This window comes from Cervus canadensis, chromosome 16 (assembly GCF_019320065.1).
Source record: "Cervus canadensis isolate Bull #8, Minnesota chromosome 16, ASM1932006v1, whole genome shotgun sequence".
Lineage (NCBI taxonomy): Eukaryota > Metazoa > Chordata > Mammalia > Artiodactyla > Cervidae > Cervus > Cervus canadensis.
The window spans coordinates 22,673,634-22,698,736 of NC_057401.1; the positions used below are offsets into that span (position 1 = coordinate 22,673,634).

Sequence of the window (25,103 nt, forward strand, 5' to 3'; positions counted from 1 at the left end):
GTCTGTGATCCGACAGATTAGTTTAGTACTTCTAATTTCCAAGGAGTTATGAAATGGCCAAAGAGACCGAAAAGTTGACCAAGAAAGGAGAGTTAGGTCCACACGCTTTGCCCATTTCTGGTCGGTTCCGAAGGAGACATTTGGTGTCTCTTGGCATTGGCAGGTTGGTATAAACCCCCAACAGGTTTCTTCCATAAACCATATGAGGTCACCGCGGAACCGCAGAGCAGGGCTCCTCACTTGCTTCATGCAGGGTGTTTCATTCATTCACGCAAGCACATCGTAAAGTACAGCAGAAAACGTGTCCGCTAGGAGAACAAAGAACTAGAGCTCCAAGCATCCTTACCTTGTCCTGAAGAATCCCGGACGAGCCCCCAAGATGAAAGTTTGTTGCTAAGTCCACGAAAAGTGAAAAGTTTGTCCCTTCTTCCTCCTTGAGTGTTCCAGACCTCTCTCTCCTTGGGGACCCCTAGACTTTTTATCAACCTGCCTAGGAAATGACTCTCTCATAGGTCCTACACAAGTTCCATTTAAATTACTGCTTCTGCCCTGGGTCTTAGAACATATAAGATTTTGTGTGTGCTCTCTTAAGACTTAAGTCTCTTATTTCCCACAACTCTCTGATTCTCCAAAAAGGAAGCCCTACTGGCTTTCAGAGGTAAACAGTCTAGGCGGTGGGAGGGGAGTTCTTTATGTGCAGACCCCCGAGTTGAGGGGCCTGATGTAGAGCTAGGACACTTTGGTCCTTGGGGAGGACTTCTGCAGTTGTAATTTATTCTCCCATTTGTGGGTTGTATACCCTGGAAATATGGGTGATGATCATACTTCACCCTTTCTGCTTATCTTGTTGTGATTTCTTCTTTATATCTTTAGCTGTAGAAGATCTTTCCTACTAATTTGCAGTTCACTCTTATGGGTAGTTGCTCTGTAAATAATCATAATTTTTTTGTGCCTGCAGAAGGAGCTCACAAGCTCATGGTCTTCCTACTCTGCCTTCTTGGTCACTTCTCACATCATAAAGACTTCTAGTGGGGTAATAGCATGACACATTGGTTAACACAAAGAAACTTTGGTTCATATATTCAGAGTTTAATGAAAAATAGAAAAATAAAAGAACAAGGAACAGGCTTCCCCTTTTCATTGACCCTTGAAGATTGAACACATTTGATATTTGTAGTCGATGCATCAGGCAGTTCATTTGATACTTGTAGTCTATGCATGAGGCAGAGTGTCAGAAGCTTGGTTGTCTTTGACTCTTTAGGGCTTAGCAGAGTTGTTGAGAACTGTAAGTGGTTGTCAAGACGTGCTGCTTCATGGAAAGAACACTTGAATATACAGTGAGTATGCTAGCTAAATGGTTATGGTATTACTGCTGGGTGAATGGGTCCATCCTTGGGAAAGTCCTGAAGCAGAACTCATGCTGAGGGTTTCTGCTAAGCTCTCTTAGAAAGCAGTCCTAGTCAGTATGCTGCAGTTTTAATCAGGATGCTGGATGCAGTGATGAAATAAAGGAGGACTGAATTCTTAAAGTTCACATTTAGGTAAAAGTTTAGACATCTTAGGAGATGAGTGTGAGGCATGATCTTGATGATGACAAAAGAGAGAGCTCTTTTAGGTGCTTTTGTGCTTGACTTCACTGTCCATCTTTTCTTTAGAAACTTGGTTTAAGCTTGCACTCCTTTTCATAGCAGTTCTAAACTTGTCAGTAGACAGTACAGAAATGAGTGGATAATCTTTAGATACTCTGATAACTGATACTCTGATAATCTTTAGATACTCTGATAATAGCCAGTGACCATGACCTGTGATATGGTAGTAATATCAAGTAATATCAAGATAAAATGCAGAATGCTGTTTTCTTTTTGGAAGTAAAGATCCTGACAAAGGGGTTTGAAAATAGTGTTGAAAACCCTATGATTAAATGACAACAAGAGCATGAGAAGAGATTTCTCTTCCTCTAAAATCAGGTTAGTGTATTTGGGTAGAAACAAAGAGAAGACGTTTTTCTTGGTTAAACTGGTTAATAGAGGACTTGAAGGCACTGTTTTTGTAGACAAAAAAATCTTTACCCTAAGCTGTAATTTTTCTAACTTCTGTTGCATATGTCGCTACATTTTCTTTTTCCATGTGCTCTTACTGTTTTCATGGCAAACATATTTTAAAAGATGATCTCTGGGATAATTATTGCCATTGATTAGTTTTGATATTCCTTTTTAATGATATTTTCATTTATTCCTTTTGCTAGCTGGATTGCCTTTTGCAATTCTTACTTCAAGGCATACCCCCTTCCAACGAGGATTATTCTGTAATGATGAGTCCATCAAGTACCCTTACAAAGAAGACACCATACCTTATCCGTTATTAGGTGGAATAATCATTCCATTCAGTATTATCGTTGTAAGTTAAATCCACTTTTCCAAGTTTATCACTTTTGGGCAGTTGGCTTTAATTTTGTGTTATCCTGTTAATGATTGAATGTATAACCCTCTAAAACATGTGTTTTAACTTTTTATGTTATTTGATCAAAATAATCTCAGCTATTTTCAGTGGGGCTAAAAGAGTAACAGTGTATAATTAGAAGAACTGTACTAAATACATGTGGTTTTATGCTAATCTTTTCCAAGTCACTGTGATTTTTTTTAGCTCTAATTTGCTATTGTTTCAGTAATAATACAATAGATGCATACTGTATCAATGTATTTTTAGCATACTTTATACTTAGGATATTATTTTATGATTTATTGAGACTGTTTATGAACTGACTCTAGTTACTGAGTTCTAGAAAAGAAAAATTACTAACAGGTGTTAAAAGCCTTCATTTAACCCATATTTAGTTTAAAGAATTTTTAGATAATGGCAGAAATAGGGGAGAAAAGCCCAAGTTCTATAGATAATTAACAGTGAATATGAAAGCATTTTTACTGGTATTAAAACTAATAATTACTGTTTTCTAGGATTTCAGGTGAGAATGTCTAGAGAATGTGCTCTGGTTGAGGAGAAGATTTCAAGTGATTTGACTAGATGATTTTTATTATCTCTTGACTCAGAGATTCTATGACTTTAATTTTATGCTCCGTATCTTGTAACTTTAGAAATAAGATTTATGCTAAAAGCAGAAAATATGGTCTCATCCAGGAGATAGGCCAAAAAGATAAATAGCCAAAAAGATACATCTTGTCTGTTCTGAAGTTTATTAAAAAACAAAGCAAAACTTCTTGATTTAGAAATTTAGTGTCTGATTGCAAAATGATTACAGCTCCTTATTAGCACTAAAAGTTAATTCCTAATTTGTGGTGTATAATTAATAAAAGAAAATCTCTGCTATACAAATATTTGTTTCACAGCACTGTGAGCTTCTGAAGGCAGAAATGGTGCCTTGTTCATCTTGTTATCCTTGCCATTGCCATGGACGCTACCTTGTCCTAGGTGCTGGAATGAAACTGGAGAGATTATGTAGTAACGTTGGTGACTCTCCTGCAATATATGAATATACAATATACAATATACAAAACTTCTCCTACAGTATGAAGTTTTAAGAAATCAGTGGCCCATTTAATCTAGACAGATCTTTACACTAAGTTTTTACTATGAAAAGAAAGCAAGCCTATGATCCTTCTATTAAAGAGGAAATACAAGTAGACTCTTTTTTAAGTATATATTTCTGAGAGATTAATAGCTCTTTACATATAAAAATTTTAGCAGGACTTTTCTGCAAATAATAGCTGATTATAGACAAGATTTAAGTACTCAAATGCTGCTACAAATGTACTTGTCTTTCAGTTCTACTTTTGTTTGTGTCTCAGTAAGAAGGATGCCGCATGAGCAAAACTACAGAAACTGCTACAGACCAGAGGCCTGCCAGTGGACAGGGTGCTGTGTGGCCTGCCTAGCAAGCGCAGGGCCCATAGACACGCAGTTAGCAAAGACTTGTTGTGTATGTTTTATTAACTTGCAAGTTTTGATTATTTCACCATCACCTGTGAAAAGGTTATCTCTGTATTTACAAAACAGCAAGTGAGTTGAGTGTGGTGGTGGTTTAGCTGCTGTGTTGTGTCTGAGGCTTGAAACCCCATGGACTGTAGCCTGCCAGGCTCCTCTGTCCATGGGATTCTCTAGGCAAGAATACTGGAATGGGTTGCCATTTCCTTCTCCAGTGGATCTTCCCAACCCAGGGATCAAACCCGGGTCTCCTGCACTGCAGGCAGAGTCTTTACTGACTGAGCTATAAGGAAAGCCTCAGTTGAGTGTAAAAAGAGCAGACTGTGTAAAAGTGCTGTACAAGGGCTTTTTCCACATCAACTATATCAACAGAGACACATGCTGGCAGTGGCTTTATGTACTAATTTAAGATAATTTCAGATTATCCACTAACTCAACTTCTTTCAGGCAGCACATGGTTAGACTTGTTTATGTTTAGTTTTGTTTTCTAGAAAGTAAATCATTTCTTTAAAAAAATCAGGACTATGATTGGGACTTCATACCAGGCCTTTGATGTGACTTGCAAGTGATCCACAAATATATGAGTGATTGAGGGACCCTGGTAAAGAATCAGAATTAATATAGTATCACAGAAGCCAAGGGAGAAGTTCAATAAGGACAAAATGGTCAGTGATGTCATATACTACTGGGAAGTTAAGATTTGGGTTGATAAAAATCTCTTTGATCTGATGAGACCATTTTGACTTTTTGGAGAGCTATTCAGTAGAATAAAGGGTTTAGAGATATTTAGAAAGGAGTGGAAGTATGGCAGTGAGTGATTTTAGACTATTCCTTCAGGAAGGTGAGTCCTGAGTGGAAGACACATAACTATAGTGACAGTGTAGAGACATATAAGATGATCTTGGTTGATGGAGATATAAAGATGGTGAGAAAATACTCTGATACATAGGTTTTAAATGATTAAATCCTTCTGATTTAGATAGCTACTAGCTTTGATCTTCAAAAGTATTTTGTTTTACACCCCCAAAATCATCTTTAGTACTTTAATAATTTATCCTTAATCTGATTAAATAATGTTTGACAAGCAATCCTAGCTTTATGATTAGAGCAGTTAGTTTAAGTGTGAACTTCACCAGAGGCTGAGTTGGCCTAAATGACTCAAAGGGCAAGATAAGGTTTTAAAATGAAATGAAAATATGCTGTCACGTGTCAATGGAAGGCACAGACGTCTCCCTGCGTTTGATTTAGAACGTCTCTGTTATCTGTTTCTCTCATTACAGATGGCATACATAATTTAAAAAAATTATGTACTCTGATCTAGCATTTGTTAGATTTAGAGTCCCTCTGCATCCTTTCCCAGAATTAAGGGTTAAATTTCAGCATATTCTACATCTGTAGGTCAACTTTTAATTTGTGCCCAGTATGCTGAATGTTACTAGTGAACTGATTTTCAGTCATCAGTGGCAAGAACCAGAGTCTAGGTGGCCCTAGACAGTGATTATTATGACTAGGAAGACTCACAAAGATTAATATTTGTTTTTAGAAAGTAGTTGAGTGCTTACACAAGAAGAACTGACAGCTGGGAAGTTGGAAGTTTCACTGCTCAAATTGTGGTTGACTAATATACTTGGTATATATTTCAAATTATCAAAGGTCATCTCCATAACAAAACATTAGCGATATCTTTTCTTGCTGTTTATCTATCAAAGCAGTTGCTGGAACACCTTAATGGCCTGAGGAGATGTAATATATTTTAATTCAAGGCCTCTAGGACAGTCACCAGGGAGTACCCTAAGCACACTTGTGGAGGTATGGTATCCCCAGAAGTGAATGTGGTTTTCCTCTCCTGTGAGACCTGTGCTCAGCAAAGGCTTGATTAAGTCATCCACATTAAGGATTATAACGAGGGATATATTCCTATGGGGTTTAATGTATTTAAGGATGTTTACTTTTTACCCAAGAGGTAGCACCTTGAATTGAAATTTATTGACCACCAGCTCTGTTTTAGGCCTCTGTGGTGGTGGTAGCTTTCTGTTCAACTAAAAATTCATCTTGGTTTTGTAGAGTTCATAGTCTAGTTGTCAGAGTTACAACATTGTAATTATGGAATTCTAGGAGCCATTAAGCCAGATGAAGAAAGAATTTTTGATATCAGGTTCTTGAAATCCCTTTCAGGAGACAACCATTTATCTCACCCCCAAAGACAATGAATAGTCGCTAAATGGAAATGTTTGAATGCTTTGTAAAATCGTTTATTTAAATTTAAGATGAAGCAGTGAAACTCTTTAAGTGAAACTTTGTGATTTATATCCATGCCCAACATAAATTAGCAGCAGAATTTTTTGTTTAAGTGTTTATTTTGGTCTCAGGTAGCTAGAGTGCGGCTTATTATTTTTTATAATGTTGCCATTCAGTATTTTTTCAGATTTCTTAGGATATTGGTCTGTGAATTTGTAAAGTACTTGAAAACCTTTTTATGCCTTTAAACCCATTATACTGGTGTGCACTTACACACACACTACTAGTATCTGAGAAGGCTATGACTCCCATTTTACAAAAGTCAGTGAAAAAGAGGAACGAGTCACTTGAAATGTTTTCTTGGAGAAGGAGAACATCAAGTGTGTATTTGGTCTTCTGATGAGACTTGTTAAGGAAGCCAGCCCTAAAGGCTTCCTGGAGAGGCAGGACTGGGAGACCTTGTCAGCTGGTCTCTGCCCTCTGCACCCTTTAACCTCAGTGTTAGATCCCCGCTTTTATTAGGTTAGCTTTTTCTCTTAAAATCTTTTACCTTTTTTTAACATGATGAATATTTTTGGTTCAAAGTAATATCTGATGCAAATGCAGACTCTGAGATCAAAGTGCTTATATAAGGGATATTCTAATTGGAAAGTTTGTATTCTTTGAAAAGCCATTGTTTTTATACTCCGTGGTACATCATTGTCTACTTATTAAAGCTCAGTTTATTTGAATACAAGAAGTAAGGCCTTATTGTTTCAAGTTAGACTTTGGAATTATTTAGGCTTTGATGACACCTTTTTTTGTGGTCTAGAATTAGGAATCCTAAGTTGTTCTCCATTTGAAAAGGAAAAAAGAGAGGGAGGTATTTTTAAAACAAACATTTTATTATGATTTACCATTTTCTTCTATGTTCTTTTCCTTGTTTGACGTGTCTGGATACTGCTTTAACATTATTTTTCTGTTTTTTTTTTTCAGATGATTGTTGGAGAAACCCTGTCTGTTTACTTTAACCTCTTGCACTCGAATTCCTTTATCAGGAATAACTACATAGCCACTATTTACAAAGCCATTGGAACATTTTTATTTGGTGCAGCTGCTAGTCAGTCCCTGACTGATATTGCCAAGTATTCGATAGGCAGACTGCGGCCTCACTTCTTGGATGTTTGTGACCCAGACTGGTCAAAAATCAACTGCAGTGATGGTTACATTGAAAACTACATATGTCGAGGGAATGCACAAAAAGTGAAGGAGGGCAGGTGCGTGTTAACTTTTTAATGCTTGTTTTATCTTGTGCATTCTTGAAATACAAGGTTTCAGTGATTGGAAGATGAGCTATCCAGGAGCTTAAAGAGAGAGAAGCTAGTATAATCACTGGGAGGTGAATTGAAATCATGTTTGATCTATTTTCTCTACTTACTTTTTTTTCCTGTTTTATCCCAGTACTCTGTTTAAGAGCATTTTAAAGCAATTCTTTTCATCTTCAGTGTATAATAATGTAAAATGAACCCTTTAGATCACACAGTCCAGGATCAGCAAACTTTTTTTTAAGATGCCAGATAATAAATATTTTAGGCTTTGTGGGCCATGTGTTGGCTACTGTTCATCTCTGCCTTTGTAGCAGAAAAAAACAATCACAGACAGTCCTTGAACAAATGAGTGTAGCTGTGTTCCAATGAAACTTTACTACGTAGATAGTGGCTGCCCTATGGGTTATACAGTTTGCTTATTTTTGATCTAGTTCCTGGAGCTCTGCTAGATCTCTTGGTATTCTTAGAGTATGTTTTTTTTTTAAGTTAATTTCAACCATATATTGATAGATCTGGGACCTCAGATTGCTTTCTTATTGCACACTTGGGCTACTTTCTACATTGGGAGCACTATTAGACATGAATGAAAGAGAATAGTTGGAACCCAAAAGGGCTAATGCCTTTAATTTATGGATGAGCAGACAAAGGCCCAGTAACATTGAATAAAGCCACACTAACGTAAATACACTACTATGTGTAAAATTGTTAACTAGAGGGAAAATAATTTATATTTAGAGGGAAAATAATTGGGAGGGAAGCTCAAGAGGGAGGGGATATACGTATCCATATAGCTGATTCACTTTGTTGTATAGGAGAAACTAATACAACATTGCAAAGCAATTATACTCCAATAATAAAATTCTTTTAAAAAGACAGAAAAGCCACTAATTAGTAGCAGAGCCAATTCCTCATCCCAAATCTCAGAATTGTCAGGCTTACTTATTCTGTGTTTGATCTTCTTGTATTTTAGGATAGCTATTACCATTTTCCTTTATTTATTCATCCAACAAATACTTTCTCTCAGAAAAACATCCTCTGATTGCTTTTTTATATATGATTCCCAGACACATCATTGTCCTTCTTAGTTCTTTTGTAAGTCAAACAGGCCTGCTGCTGCTGTTGCTAAGTCGCTTCAGTCGTGTCCGACTCTGTGCGACCCCATAGACGGCAGCCCACCAGGCTCTTCTGTCCCTGGGTTTCTCCAGGCAAGAATACTGGAGTGGCCTGCCATTCCCTTCTCCAATGCATGCATGCATGCCAAGTCGCTTCAGTCTTGTCTGACTCTGTGCGACCCTATGGACAGCAGCCCACCAGGCTCCTCTGTCCCTGGGTTTCTCCAGGCAAGAATACTGGAGTGGGTTGCCATTTCCTTCTCCAAAACAGGCCTGCTAGTGGTCCTCAATATTTGCATTTAATGGAGATGAAAAAACACTTTGTTTAAGAGTATGCATTATGCTGTGTGCTTGAAATTCAGCAGTGAAGAAGATAGCTCTGATTTCTATCTTCATGGAGCTTAGTCTAGCAGAAAAGATTTACATTAAACAAATATTGACAGTAGAAACCATGAAATTAAAACACACTTGCTCCTTGGAAGAAAGCTATGAGCAACCTAGACAGCATATTAAAAAGCAAAGACATTACTTTGCTAACAAAGGTCCATATAGTCAAAGCTATGGTTTTTCCAGTAATCATGTGTGAATGTGAGAGTTGGACTATAAAGAAAGCTGAGCGCAGAAGAATTGATACTTTTGAACTGTGGTGTTGGAGAAGACTCTTGAGAGTCCCTTGGACTGCAAGGAGATCCAACCAGTCCATCCTAAAGGAAATCAGTCCTGAATATTCATTGGAAGGACTGATGCTGAAGCTGAAACTCCAATACTTTGGCCACCTGATGCAAAGAGCTGACTCATTTGAAAAGACCCTGATGCTGGGAAAGATTGAAGGTGGGAGGAGAAGGGGACGACAGAGGATGAGATAGTTGGATGGCATCACCAACTCAATGGACATGAGTTTGAGCAAGCTCTGGGAGTTGGTGATGGATAGGGAAGCCTGGCATGCTGCAGTCCATGGAGTCACAAAGAGTCAGACACGACTGAGCTACTGAACTGAACTGACAATGGAAGAGAACCTCCCTGTTGTTAACAAGGCCAAAGAATAAACAGGTTGTTGAATGACAGGCTCTGAGGTGATGATACGAGGACTGATATGGGTATAATGTCTTAATAAAGTGGGGAAAGTGATTTAAGTGGAAACTGGTTGAGAAGTAGATAGTGGAAGGTGGTATTTTGATTTGAGCTTAGGTAGGAAACCTTTTTTTTTTGTAAGAGGGAAAGACTGGTCCAGCAATGGCTGTAAAGAAAGATGAAGATAATCAAGACCAACAGTGGACTCTTAAGGTATAGGATGTGGATATCTCATTCTCTGCTTTGATAGTGATGTAGAGCCAAGTACTGTCTTAGGGAAAGGCTCTTTAATGACTAGTAGATGTAGAAGGCAATGGCACCCCACTCCAGTACTCTTGCCTGGAAAATCCCTTGGACGGAGGAGTCTGGTAGACTGCAGTCCATGGGGTCGCCAAGAGTCGGACATGACTGAGCGACTTCACTTTCACTTTTCACTTTTATGAATTGGAGAAGGAAATGGCAACCCACTCCAGTGTCTTGCCTGGAGAATCCCAGGGATGGGGTCGCACAGAGTCGGACACGACTGAAGTGACTTAGTAGTAGCAGTAGCAAATGTAGTGAGCTTCAGTGAAGAGTTTGAAGACACAGGGAAATACAGAGGACTTTAACTGTCCTGGCAAGTGGGTTGCCATGCCCTCCTCCAAGGAGTCTTCCTGACTTAGGGATCAAACCTGCATCTCCTGCATTACAGGCAGATTCTTTACCACTGAGCCAACGGGGAACCCCCCCCCCCCACACACACACATATCACATACAACCATAGAATTCCAGAATACACAGAGAAGGAGTTGGGTTGGAAGGGGAAAAGTGGCTTGGTTGGAGAAGAGGAAGCTTATTTTGATGGTAGTGCTTTAGTCGCTAAGTCGTGTCTGACTCTTGTGACACCATGGACGTAGCCTGCCAGACTTCTCTGTCCATGGGATTCTCCAAGCAAGATTACTGGAGTGGGTTGCCATTTCCTTCTGCAGGGGATCTTTCCAACCCAGGAATCAAACCCGGGTCTCCTGAACTGCAGGCAAATTCTTTACTGACTGAGCTATGAGGGAAGCCTTTATTTTGGTAGAGGTTACTTCTAATTTGTTCAGTTTGTAAAGAATTGCCATTTTGATATTAAGTCCTCTAATTCATGAATATGATATTATCTTTCCATTTTTTTGATGTTCTTTTGTTTCTCTTAGCAGTAGTTTTTAGATTTTGGTGTCCATGTCTTGCACACATTTTGCTTAAATGTGTCAATAATTTTTAAGATTTCTTGATGCCATTATGAAAAGTTTTTAAAAAAATATTTAAATTGATTTCTAGTTGTGTTTAAAAATAAACAAAAAGTTTTTTATATGGTTTTATCTGGCCTTTTGTCCTTTAAACTTGCTAATGTAACTTCTTATGTAGGTTCCTCAAGATTTTCTGTGTTCCTCTCAGTATTGTCTGTGAATAAACAGTGTTGTTTTTCTTTTTTTCCTTTTCTTTATTGCCTTTTATTTCTTTTCTTTACTGTATTATACTGGCTAAGACTGCTAATACAATGTTGAAAGAAGTGGTGAGAGCAGATATGCTTGTCTTGTTCCTGACCTTGGGTAGAAAGCACTGTCTTTCACCATTAAATATAGTACCAATATGTTTTTGGTAGATGCGCTTTATTAGATTTTTGTCATAAATGTGTTTTGTCAGATGCTTTTTCTTTGGCTGTTGAGGTCATACTGCTTTTCTTTTTTCTCTTAAAATAGTGTATCCCTTTAATCTTGGAATATTAAAGCAACTTTTCATTCCTGGGATAAACTTCACTTGGTGATGGTATATTATACTTTTTGTATTAACTGGGCTCAATTTGCTAATGTTATGTTAGTGATTTTTACTTCTGTATTCATGAATGTTACTTGTCTATAGTTTTCTTGTGAAGTTTTTGGCTAGATTTAGTATCAACGTTTGGTATTAAATGTTAGGTAGAATTCATCAGTAAATACACTTAGACTTGAAATTTTCTTTGTAGGAATATTGTAAACTATGGCTTTATTTTTTAAAGTAGATGAGGATTATTCAAGTTATCTCTTTCTTAGGTGAACTTTCATCATTTGTCTTTTAAGACATGTGTAAATTTTATCTAAATTATCAAGTTTGTTGACATCAAGTTGTTCAGTTTCTCTTTCCTTATTGTCGTTTTATTGTTTGTAAGAAATGTAGAGCTAACCCTTCTTACATTCCTGTCATTGATAATTTTTGTCTTAATCTCTTTTTTCCTTGAGTGGTCTGGCCAGAAGTTTTATCAGTTTTATTAATCCTTTTATTAGTTTTATTGGTTTCTTTTGGTGTCATTGACTTTATTGTTTTTCTGTATTCGATTTCATCTATTTCTGCTATTCTTTTGCTTGCTTTCAGTTTTATTTCCTCTTCTTTTTTTTTGTAGTTTCATTAAGGTAAAAACCTAGACCATTAGCTATGTCACATATTATTATATATTGTAACTTCATTTTTGTTTAACTAAAATTATTTTCTAATTTCTTTTGTGTTTTCCTCTTTAATCAGTGGGTTATTTCAGTTCAGTTCAGTCACTCAGTCGTGTTCAACTTTTTGTGACCCCATGGAGTGCAGCACGCCAGGCCTCCCTGTCCATCACAAACTCCCAGGGTTTACTCAAACTCATGTCCACTGAGTCAGTGATACCGTCCAACCATCTCCACCTGCCCTCATTCTTTCCCAACATCAGGGTCTTTTCAAATGAGTCAGCTCTTTGCATATCTTTCTGTAATTGATTTTTTGATCTATGTCTATATGAATTTTCTGTGGAGATGTTTTGTCAGTTATTCTTAGGAATTTGAAATTTCTAACTATAATTGTTGATTGTTTGTGTTCTTTCATTTTTGTTAGCTTTTGTTTCATATATTTTGTGATTCTCTTGTTCAATGTATAACATTTCTGTCTTTTTCATGTGGTATGTACCCTTTTCCATATGAACTCTCTTTGTTTCTAGAAATATCCTTTGCTTTAAGTCTGTTTTGTCTGATAATAATATATAGCCAGTCTCCTGGCTATATTGTTTATTGTTTGGATAGTATGTAGTTTCCATAAATAAAACATTTAGTTCATTTGAATCCTTGAATTTAAAGTGTGTTTGCTGAGTATTTAAAGTATGTAAGTCAGAACTAGTTTATACTTTATAATCCAATGTGAAAAATCCCTGCTTTTTGATTATTACTGTTGTTAGTCAGTTGCCAAGTCGTGTCCATGTGACTCCTTGGACTGCAGCACGCCAGGCTCCTCTGTCCTCCACTGTCTCCCAGAGTTTGCTCAAATTCATGTCCATTGAGTCAGTGATGCCATCCAACCATCTTATCCTCTATCATCCCCTTCTCCTGTGCTCAATCTTTCCCAGCATCAGGGTCTTTTCCAATGAGTCGGCTCTTTGCATCAGGTGGCCGAAGTTTTGGAGCTTCAGCTGCATCATCAGTCCTTCCAGTGAATATTCAGGGTTGATTTTCTTTAGGATTGACTGGTTTGATCTCCAGAAAATGTTTTTGTAAATTATTCTTTAATTTATGTTTGGCTGTGCTGAGTCTTCATTGCTTTTTTCGGGCTTTCTTTAGTTGTGGAGAGCAGGAGCTACTCTTTAGTTGTGGTACGTGGGGTTTTCGTTGCAGTAGCTTCTCTTGTTGTGGAGCACAGACCCTAAGACGCTTCAGTAGTCACAGCATGCGGGCTCAGTTGTTGTGGCTCACAGGTCCAGAGCACAGGCTCAGTAGTTGTGGCATGGGCTTAATTGCCCAGTAGCACGTGTGATCTTCCTGAACCAGGTACTGAACTGGTGTTCACTGCATTGCAAGGCAGATTCTTAATCAGTGGACCACCAGGGAAGCCTATAAATGATTCTCAAAGGACACAAATTCTTCACACATATATTGTTTTCCAGGTTTAGGTACATAAATCTTAGCTCAAACTTTGATTATGACCTATCTTACTGAGAAATTTTTCTATCTTATGCAAACCATTTGGGCAAAATTAGAAATAATATAATTTAGTTTAAATGGTATAAAAAGAACTACATTTTTCAGCCCCTATGTGTCATACTCTCTGTCTCTTTCTAGTGTACCCAAATTGGCCAACATGAACTGTTACTCTGATTGAACTTTTGACTTAAGTACACTTGGGTTTTTCACCCATCATCACTTAACATTTCTACATCAACCCACATGCAGTTATGTAAGAGTCAGGAAAACCATCTTATAAAGCAATATAAATATCTGGATAACTCAAATTGCAAAGCTATGTATATTACACATAATTATTATCTATAGTTTTCAGTGAAGAACTTCTTTTGGTAAGTTTTGAGCTTCTGAAACAAGGATAAGGGAAAACCAGACATAGATGAAATTTTAAGAAGACTATATCTTATGAGAAAAATGTGATTTCCATCAGTGTTTCCAGAATGAATTGGTGGTTGATAGTTTCAGAGCTGTATAACATTGGAACATAACTGTGGCTTGCATTGCTGTTCTGTTGTGGAGCATAGTTTGGTTAGATACAGACTTTCCTATTCTGTTTCTCTTGAATTTTAAAGTCAGAATGCCAAGAATGGAAAAACATATAAGTCTAGAATTGCCTATATGTTTATTAAGATTATGGTATAGTCTGCTCTTTTATTCATCACCACAGCCTGCCCCATGTAGGTTTTTAATTATAAAATTATAATGTTTGACGGAGAAAAGGGAACATAGGCACCCGAAATGAGTCATTTTTGTTGACTATAAGTGAGTCAGAATTATATCTTAGGATGAGAGTATCCTCTTGCAATTTTGGTTTTTGGTCTTGATTTTTTCCCCCATTTGTTCTCTTATTTCTTTTTCTCTTTTTCCCTCCTCCCTTTCTGCTCATGTGTATGTTCTTGTGCTCGCTGATATCATTGACGTCACAGGATTTTTACTAGGCTTCATTTGCAGTGGCCATCGGGTCCTAAACATAAAAGTGATAACATAATGGACTATAATAGAATACTTATTAGTTGTAATAGCCAGAGTCCTATTCACTGTTTAAAATCAGTACCTGTGAGTTTACTATGAAATAAAAGGGACTTAATGCTTGGAACAGTAGGACATTTAATTTCCATTGCTTATGTTAGAATAACATTACTCTCAGTTTTTGAAACAAATTCCTAATGAACCCAGGTAGTTTAAACTGGTAGCTCCCCTCACAGGTCAAAATTCTCTTTAGAGAATCAATGGGCGCCTCATATTAGTGGTTCATTAGAATCACCTGTAAAGTTTGTTTAAAAACACAGATTTCTAGGGCTTCATCTTCCAAGTTAAGATGTATTCAGAAGGTTGGGATAGGGTCTGAGAATTTGTATGTCTAGGAGGTTCCCAGCTGCTGCTGCTTCTGTTGATCTTGGGACCGGGCTTTGAGAACTACTGCTTTATATCACTTGTATATGGGAAGATGACTTTGCATGACCTCTGCTATCTCAGGTTGTGAGAGCTGATATTTACCCTGTTAGGTAGAGTGAATTTAAGATGTGCACGGTGAGCAGGCCTATTTATGATAATACAGTAGAGAAACTATTGGCTTCTCTGAGAGATTCAACTTTCCTTTTTCTGGCTTTTATTTAAAGTGTATTTATTTAAGCATAAGCTCAGTGTTCCTGATCAGTTCTAAGTGTTTAATCTCTGACTGTATGAATCAAATATCCAATACAAAGTTATTTCTGTTTAAATTATGGCGGCTTTTATTGCTTAGATATTTAATTGGAATATATTTGGTCAAGTGGGAGAAATACATTTCCTTTTTTTTTTTTTAATGCAGCCCACATGCAGGTAAATAAAGCTGAAGTTGGAGGGTGTGCCTTCTATAATAGTGAAAAACCATTATAACTAGACTGACTGGCTGTGGTACTAAGTACCCGGTAAAACCTGCCTTATATTTTGAGAGAATGGCTGCTTCTGTGTAGCCTAATTGTAAACATCACTGGGTCGGCCTAAAATGTATGCCTTCAAAATGATTCATTCAGGCTGATCTGTGGTGTTTATGCATGTGTGTATCAGTAAACAAGACAGTCTTGTTTTTAGTCATATCTGTATGGGAATATCAATATATAGAATGAAAGAAAGAATGATTTTAAAAGACCTTTCACTCTAAGGGCCTTAGCATTTAATATGGGATGACTTCAAGATCAGCATCTCTTTCCATCCTCTGTTCTGAACAGCAGTGCCTAATAGTCTAGGTTGTAGCTGTAACCGCTTTTTCACCCCCATACCACCCTGACTCTTTTTGCCCCCGTGTTTCTCACATATTAACCACATTGGAATCATGTGGACAGTTTGTTAAAATACAGATTGCTCGGCCTCACCCTCAGAGTTTCTGATTCATTCATTGGGTCTGGGGTGGGGCCCAGGAATTGGCATTTCTTAAAAAATGTTCCCAGATGGTGCCTTGGCTGCTGATCTGTGAACCACTGCTTCAGTGTATTACAGGAAGTTACTAAATTCAACTAATACTTATTCCTCTTAAGTCCTAGTTAGTGTAGGAGCTACTAATAAGGTGTGCCTCTTGCTTTTATGGTGCCTACTACGTAGGAGCTGAGACTTGTTTGGAGATTTTGTGGGTGATAGAAAGTGCTTCATGCCTTAAAGGAGTGAAAATAAAATGCTATATGAAATCAGAGGAGGGTTATACTTCTTCTAGGGGAGGCATTTTGGAGGATGAGTAAGGTTTGAATGTGCAGAATTGGGATGGAGTATGTCTCAGGCCCAGGGAGCAGCATGATTAAAGGCTGGCAGCTTAAGAGTGTGCAAGCCATGTTTTATTAGACTTTCGGTATAACCTGTTTCATTTTTTGGGTTTTGTTTGGTACTTTATAAAGGAGATCTTGGGCATTTAAAACTAAGGAAACTTTTCTAGAAAATGAAAATGATCCCTAATAACTGATACCTAATTAAATAACTTAATACATTTCATGCAAACTTCTGATTTAGCCTGTGTTGCATTCGCACATTCCATATAACTTTGTTTTAATTTGGCAATAAAAGCAAAAAATTCTCCCCCGCCTTAGATTTAACTTGGTGCTCGATTCTTTTTCCTGAGAGGCAGAATGAGTTGAGTCTAGGTGTGAATCTGTTTTGGATAAGGTGTAAGTTTGCAAAGATAAGAGCCTTTCTTCACTTCCTGTGACATCTGCCAGTACGTTTTGATAAATATTTGTGTACCATAATTTATTTTAAAAACAATTAAAAATCCTTTGCCCACCACACACCAAACTAATACTCTTCAGTTTTAGATGTTTGACATTTCACTGTATTCCCCTCCCCTCTTTTAAATGATTGTTTAAAGGATTAGTATTAACAAATACATCAGCTTTTTGTGTTTTTTGAATTATCCCTTGGATTTTCTTCTCAGTTTTTGAATTAGAATGTAGGTCTTGCAGTGGATATGTTAAGATGAAAGATATTCTTGGGTTTTAATAAATCAACCAGTGCTTTATCTTAAATGTTAAAAGGCTACTAAATCATATCAACATATCATCAACTGATTACATTGTGTTGATGCTGTATACCTTTTCCTTAGAACCCTTGAATGCCACATTGCCCCATTTGAAATGTGAAAAACAGTTTCATAAATATATTAGTGAGATGTTTTTCTGGATTAAAATATAATGATAAACCCCATGGATCAAGTGATCAAGTGTAAGTTTTCATTCAAAATAAATGTGAACGATACCCTTGGATATTTTTGTCTAATAGCAAATAAATATTTTTATTGAGAGGTAGGAAGGTAGTTGAGTTTGTGAAGAGCAAGATAAGCCTAATGTATGGTTTTTTTTTAGCTACGTATTCAAAGAATTGAAATCTGCGTTAGAGTGATGATTTTTTAAATAAAACACAGTATTTTTCTATTTTAAGTAATTTTTGTAATGAGAAGATGGAAAACACGAAAAGCATCAGCATTCTCTTGGACGTGGCTATCTTCATAAAGTGCCTACACTGTTGACTTAATCCTAAGTGTATTCCTAAAAAAAGTGAAAATGTTAGTTGCTCACTTGTGTCCCACTGTTTGCAACTCCATGGTCTATAGCCCGCCAGTCTCCTCTGTCCATGGGATTCTCTGTCCATGGAATTTTCCAGGCAAGAATACTGGAGTGGGTAACCGTTCCCCTCTCCAGGGGATCTTCCCAACCCAGAGGTCGAACTTGGATCTTCTGCATTGCAGATAGATTCTCTACCATCTGCGCCACCAGGGAAGCCCAAGTGTATTCCTACTCAAGGTCAGAATTACTTTTCTTCTCATTTCTCTCCCTTTGCCATTCATAGTTTGGTTCTCTGCTCTGACTAGCAGACTGGGTATCACCTGGGAGCTTGTTAGACAACAGAATCTTGCATCCCACCATTGGCCCTACCCGTAAATTCTCCATTTTGAACAAGATCACCAAGTAATGCTCCATACATTAGTTTTAGGAGCAAGCCTTGCTCTGTCTTGTGACTGTTGTATCAAAATGGCACTCATCGCACCTGGACCAGCTAATTTCCTAAGAGGTTACTAGTCAGTATAAATGACCATTGGGTGCCTGGATCTTCACTTCCTTGTGATGCCATTCTCTGTTGAGTAAGTGGACAGAAATGGTTGTGTTGCTGTGGGATTTTTAATTCTTCTCCTTTGGGAGAGTGAGATTTGGAAAGACACTAGATAACATCTAATAATATTATTACTATTCATTTATATAATAAATGAGCTTAACACATTTTTCTTATGAGAGAAAGATCACAGGATTGGCTAAATTTTTTCTTTTTCTTTTATGTAATCTATTGCAGCTGCAGTGTTTGGCTTTTCAGGTAGTTTGGAAATTTATGAAGAAGTTGGGAAATTTTCAAGATTTTGTTTTATTGAAGGATAGAAATGAGTCTTTTAAAAACTGAGAAAAGCCTTCATATAGGTAATGTAAAGTAGTATTCGGACAATACCTAAAACCTTTTCCCTTATTTGTCACCCCTTGTTGTTTTGCTTTGGGCTTTGGCCACTTACATTTGCTTTGAGAATGCTTTTAAAAAACTTAAATTTATTTTTTTTTAATTTACAACAGAATATACCTGTCACTTCATCACTGTGAGTATCACTTGCTCCACTAATCTGATTGCCTTTGATCAGAATCTAAAAAAGGTTTCTGGACATTTTACATGCATTGTTAAAATGTTTGCCAGATGTGTTGGGAAACATGCATTAGGTACTGCATGTTTAAGCTTGTAACACTTTGACATTGAAACTCCAGATTCTCCTGCACATTGATGAGAACATCAGAATCCTAATCACTGTAAGGGAAAACACAGCAGAGGGCATGCTGTTAAAATCATAATTTATCTCATGTGGCTTGCTACAGTTTATTGGCATAGACTAAGCTGTGTGTGTGCACACACATGTGCGCTCAGTCATGTCCAACTCTTTGGAATTCCATGACTGTAGCACTCCAGGCTCCTCTTCCATGTACTTTTCCAGGCAAGAATACTGGAGCAGGTTTCCACATCCTTCTCCAGGGGATCTTTCTAATCCAGGGATCTAACCTGAGTCTTTGGCATCTCCTGCATTGCCAGGCAGATTCTTTACTTCTGTGCCACCAGGGAAGCCCAAATGCTAAGCATAGTTTTTAATTACATGATAAAATTATCATGCAAAGATAACTTACTTTCCTTAGTTTTATTTTTATGCATTTTACAACTGTCAAAGCACAAGATAGTTAAAGTGTACTTCTTATGGAGCCACTAAAGTGATACCTTATTCTTGGTGCATGATGGGTTGGGGGGTGATGGGCAGAAGAGGTGGATTTGTATGTAATGTTTAAAATGTGAAAGAAAGTGAAAGTGAAGTCGCTCAGTCATATCTGACTCTCTGCGACCCCATGGACTGTAGCCTACCAGGCTCCTCCGCCCATGAGATTTTCCAAGCAAGAATACTGGAGGGGGTTGCCATTTCCTTCTCCAGGAGATCTTCCTGACCCAGGGCTTGAACCCAGGTCTCCCACATTGTAGGCAGACTCTTTATTGTCTGAGTCACCAGGGAAGTCCTTAAAATACGAAGTGTGTGAATTTAATATTTTCTGGGATAACTAAAATCAAAATGATTATTCAAGAAATTAAGTTCTACTTTAGCTTAAAAAAAATAAATTAAGAACTCACTCTGTGCTTGATATTGCTGTTGGGTGTTAGAGATACAAGATGAATTAAGATGTGATCTCAGCCAGGGAGGATGGGAGTTTGCCAATATTTTTTTTTTGTTTAGCTGTACGTTCTGAAGTTTTATCATGAATATATCCTATGTAATAAAAAATACCAAAATTTCTATTTAAAAAGTCTTATTCCACCTCTACCCATCTGCTATATTAGAGGAAGAAAGTATAGTTATAGGTGATTTTACTCTAAGAAGGTTGGTGCTAAGACAGATTTATTCATTGAGTGTTGTTGGTCGCTCCTTTGTAGTGAAAGAAAGGGCAATAACTATAGACTAGCTGTTTAAGAAAGGTTTCTTGGAGGAAATAAGTGTCTCTTATATAATAATTACTAAAGAAAAGTGGGAAGCCTGTTCCAGGCAGAGGGATGAGTAGGCAGAGAGAGCATGAAACATGGTGTGCATTGGGAATTTTAAGTACTTTGGTAGCAGATGAGAGACTGGTGGGGCTTATGAAGGGTCTGTTATTCTGTATTCAGTAATTTGTGCTCATGAAGGATTTGAAACAGGAGAGTAATTCTGTTTTTATACTTGTAAAAAATATTTAGCATTCCTCCACTTAATTTTAATCTAAATATACACTAAAATGGGCATTATAGGAACTGATATAATTTTCTTTTCTCTTAACAGCAGAAGGACTTAAAAATACTAAAGGAAATGTGACTTTTCTGCTTTTGTGCATCATGTAGAAAGGTTTCTGTAAGTGGAACTCTGCTAGTCCTGTAGCATGAGCTCTACTGATATCATCAGGTCTAATCTAAAAGGACCAAGAGTGACCTCTCTGGCCAGCTTCCTTTAGGGCTCTAACAATTTTATACCTCTGTGGGCCTTTGCCACTTCTCTTACCGCTGAAAGTGTCTGCTTCAGCTCGTATCTCAAGTTTTGCATTGGTGCAGACCTAGTTTTATTGATGTTCCGAGCCTTGTCTTTCTTGGCCCTGGTGACCAAGAGTTAGTGGTGACTTCATGGTCTGTGTTAGGGTTGAAAGTGGAGCATACTAGGTAGGTACTAATAGACTTTCTTGGCCTTGGTGTTGTCTTTTTGGGAGAGGGCTTAAACTTGAAATCTTGCCTCTAGGTATCAATCCTGCCTCTTAAAAAAGATAAACAACTTTGAAAGTGATTTAGAACTGTCTCTTCCTTCTGTTTTACTCTGAGATCTTTTCGCTTTAAGCAGGTGGTATCCTTGTTAAATGTGTTTTTAAAAATGGGGTTGGCAGTTCAGTTCAATTGCTCAGTCGTGTCCGACTCTTTGCAACCCCTTGGACTGCAGCACGCCAGACCTCCCTGTCCATCACCAACTCCCGGAGTTTACTCAAACTCATGTCCATCCAGTTGGTGATGCCATCCAACCATCTCATCCTCTGTCATCCCCTTTTCCTCCTGCCCTCAATCTTTCCCAGCATCAGGGTCTTTTCAAATGAGTCAGTTCTTCACATCAGGTGGCCAGAGTATTGGAGTTTCAGCTTCAACATCAGTCCTTCCAATGAACATTCAGGACTGATCTCCTTTAGGATGGACTGGCTGGATCTCCCTGCAGTCCAAGGGACTCTCAAGAGTCTTCTCCAACACCATAGTTCAAAAGCATCAATTCTTTGGTGCTTAGCTTTCTTTTAGTCCTAACTCTCACATCCATACACGACTACTGGAAAAACCATAGCCTTGACTAGACGGATTTTGTTGGCAAAGTAATGTCTCTGCTTTTTAATATGCTGTCTAGGTTGGTCATAACTTTCCTTCCAAGGAGTAAGCGTCTTTTAATTTCATGGCTGCAGTCACCATCTGCAGTGATTTTGGGGCCCCCCAAAATAAAATCAGCCACTGTTTCCACTGTTCCCCGTCTGTTTGCCATGAATTGATAGGACTGGATGCATGATCTTTGTTTTCTGAATGTTGAGCTTTAAGCAAACTTTTCCACTCTCCTCTTTCACTTTCATCGAGGCTCTTTAGTTCTTCTTCATTTTCTGCCATAAGGGTGGTATCATCTGCATATCTGAGGTTATTGATATTTCTCCGGGCAATCTTTGATTCCAGCTTATGCTTCATCCAGCCCTGCATTTCTCATAATTTACTCTGCATATAAGTTAAATAAGCAGGGTGACAATATACAGCCTTGACATACTCCTTTTCCTATTTGGAATCAGTCTGTTGGTCCATGTCCAGTTCTAACTGTTGCTTCCTGACCTGCATACAGGTTTCTCAGGAGGCAGGTCAGGTGGTCTGGTATTCCCAACTCTTTCAGAAAATTCTACAGTTTATTCTGACCCATCCAGTCAAAGGCTTTGGCATAGTCAATAAAGCAGAAATAGATGTTTTTCTGGAACTCTCGCTTTTTCTATGACCTAACAGATGTTGGCAATTTGATCTCTGGTTCCTCTGCCTGTTATAAAACCAGCTTGAGCATCTGGAAGTTCATGGTTCATGTATTGCTGAAGCCTGGCTTGGAGAATTTTGAGCATTACTTTACTAGCTTGTGAGATGAGTGCAATTGTGTAGTAGATTGAGCATTCTTTGGCATTGCCTTTCTTAGGGATTGGAATGAAAACTGACCTTTTCCAGTCTTGTGGCCACTGCTGAGTTTTCCAAATTTGCTGGCATATTGAATGCAGCACTTTCACAGCATCATCTTTTATGATTTGAAATAGCTCCATTGGAATTCCATCACCTCCACTAGCTTTGTTCATAGTGATGCTTCCTAAGGCCCACTTGACTTCACATTCCAGGATGTCTGGCTCTAGGTGAGTGATCACACCATTGTGATTATCTGGGTTGTGAAGATCTTTTTTGTACAGTTCTTCTGTGTATTCTTACCACCTCTTCATACTATCTTCTGCTTCTGTTAGGTCCATGCCATTTCTGTCCTTTTTTGAGCCCATCTTTGCATGAAATGTTCCCTTGGTATCTCTCATTTTCTTGAAGAGATCTCTAGTCTTTCCCATTCTATTGTTTTCCTCTATTTCTTTGCACTGATCACTGAGGAAGGCTTTCTTATCTCTCCTCGCTATTCTTTGGAACTCTGCATTCAAATGGGTGGATCTTTCCTTTTCTCCTTTGCTTTTTGCTTCCCTTCTTTTCACAGCTATTTGTAAGGCCTCCTCAGACAGCCATTTTGCTTTTTTGCATTTCTTTTTCTTGGGGATGGTCTTGCTCCCTGTCTCCTGTACAGTGTCACAAACCTCCATCCATAGTTCATCAGGCACTCTGTCTATCAGATCTAGTCCCTTAGATCTGTTTCTCACTTTCACTGTATAATCATTAGGATTTTTGATTTAGGTCATACCTGAATGGTCTAGTTGTTTTCCCTACTTTCTTCAATTTAAGTCTGGATTTGGCAATAAGGAGTTCATGATTTGAGCCACAGTCAGCTCCCGGTCTTGTTTTTGCTGACTGTATAGAGCTTCTCCATCTTTGGCTGCAAAGAATATAATCAGCCTGATTTCGGTGTTGACCATCTGGTGATGTCCATGTGTAGAGTCTTCTCTTATGTTGTTGGAAGAGGGTGTTTGCTATGACCAGTGTATCCTCTTGGCAGAACTCTATTATTCTTTGCCCTGCTTCATTTTGTACTCCAAGGCCAAATTTGCCTGTTACTCAAGGAGTTTCTTGACTTCGTACTTTTGCATTCCAGTCCCCTATATTGAAAGGACATCTTTCTGGGGTGTTAATTCTAGAACACCTTAAAGGTCTTCATAGAACCGTTCAACTTAAGCTTCTTCAGCATTACTGGTCAGGGCATAGACTTGGATTACCGTGATATTGAATGGTTTGCCTTGGAAATGAATAGAGATCATTCTGTTGTTTTTGAGATTGCACCCAAGTGCTGCATTTCGGACTCTTGTTGACTATGATGGCTACTCCATTTCTTCTAAGGGATTCTTGCCCACAGTAGTAGATATAATAGTCATCTGAGTTAAATTCACCCATTCCAGTCCGTTTTAGTTCGCTGATTCCTAAAATGTCGATGTTCACTCTTGCCATCTCCTGTTTAATCACTTCCAATTTGCCTTGATTCTTGGACCTAACAGTCCAGGTTCCTATGCAATATTGCTCATTACAGCATCGGACCTGGCTTCCATCACCAGTCACATCCACAACTGGGTGTTCTTTTTGCTTTGGCTCCGTCTCTTCATTCTTTCTGGAGTAATTTTTCCATTGATCTCCGGTAGCATATTGGGCACCTACTGACTTGGGGAGTTCATCTTTCAGTGTCATATCTTTTTGCCTTTTCATACTGTTCTTGGGGTTCTCAAGGCAAGAATACTGAAGTGGCTTGCCATTCCCTTCTCCAGTGGACCACAGTTTGTCAGAACTCTCCACCATGACCCGTCCATCTTGGCGGCCCTACACAGCATGGCTCATAGTTTCATTGTTACACAAGGCTGTGGTCCATGTGATTAGATTGGTTAGTTTTCTGTGATTATGGTTTTCAGTCTGTCTGCCCTCTGATGGAGAAGGATAAGAGGCTTATGAAATCTTCCTGATGGGATAGACTGACTGAGTGGGATGCTGGGTCTTGTTCTGATGGAAGGGGCCATGCTCAGTAAATCTTTAATCCAATTTTCTGTTGATGTGTGAAGCTGTGTTCCCTCCCTGCGATTTACCTGGGGCCAAACTGTGGTAGAGGTAATGAAGATAATGGTGACCTCCCTCAAAAGATGGGGTTGGCAGGCAAGGCACTGTTAGTTGCTGCATTGGTATACTCTCGTGTGTCCTTTGCTTAATCTCCACTTGCCTGTTGTTTCCTTTTTAACTGTCTTATATAAGATGCCTTTGGTAATTTGGAGTTTTCTGCACATAGTCATGAGTTTTCTCCCATGTCAAAGAAAGCTTGTGAGCTCTCTTCCCCTAGTTAGTATACCTGTGCATGTTTTACCCTTTGTCACACCTACTCTCTCTTCATGTGTTGCTTGAGTCACACAGTTTCCCTGTTGAGAGTTTGGAACAATTTCTTGCTGTCAGCTGACTTTCAAGACACACACAGTTCTGCATTCCTGTATCTTGGAGGTTCTCAGCCACGTCTCCTGTCCAGATTCCTGCTTTTTGCAGTATTCTTCCCTGAACACACGACACATGAGCGTTTGTTTTTAGTCATCAAATGGTTCATTAAATCAAGAGTTAAAAATACCCTACACATGTACCAATTGTTTCCTACTTTTTTCCTCCCTCTTTTTCATTTTCTATGGTCCTGCTAGTTTCTTTCCTTTAAGGTTCATGATATAATATTTGATTATTATTTCACTATATGA

The 25,103-nt window shown here is 38.2% G+C and overlaps 1 protein-coding gene across 3 annotated transcripts in view; it reads left to right on the top strand.

Annotated features, from left to right (window-relative positions):
* The window catches only part of PLPP1 (phospholipid phosphatase 1), a 112,052-nt gene that overhangs the window by 68,186 nt on the left and 18,763 nt on the right, over window positions 1-25,103 (top strand). For 2 of the 3 annotated variants that reach the window (XM_043488654.1, XM_043488652.1), the window contains one exon: window positions 7,153-7,433. In XM_043488654.1, the coding sequence (XP_043344589.1) occupies window positions 7,153-7,433 (281 nt within the window). Of the gene's footprint in view, window positions 1-2,245; window positions 2,398-7,152; window positions 7,434-25,103 lie in introns of all 3 variants that reach the window. The other variant, XM_043488655.1, reaches the window with a different exon arrangement.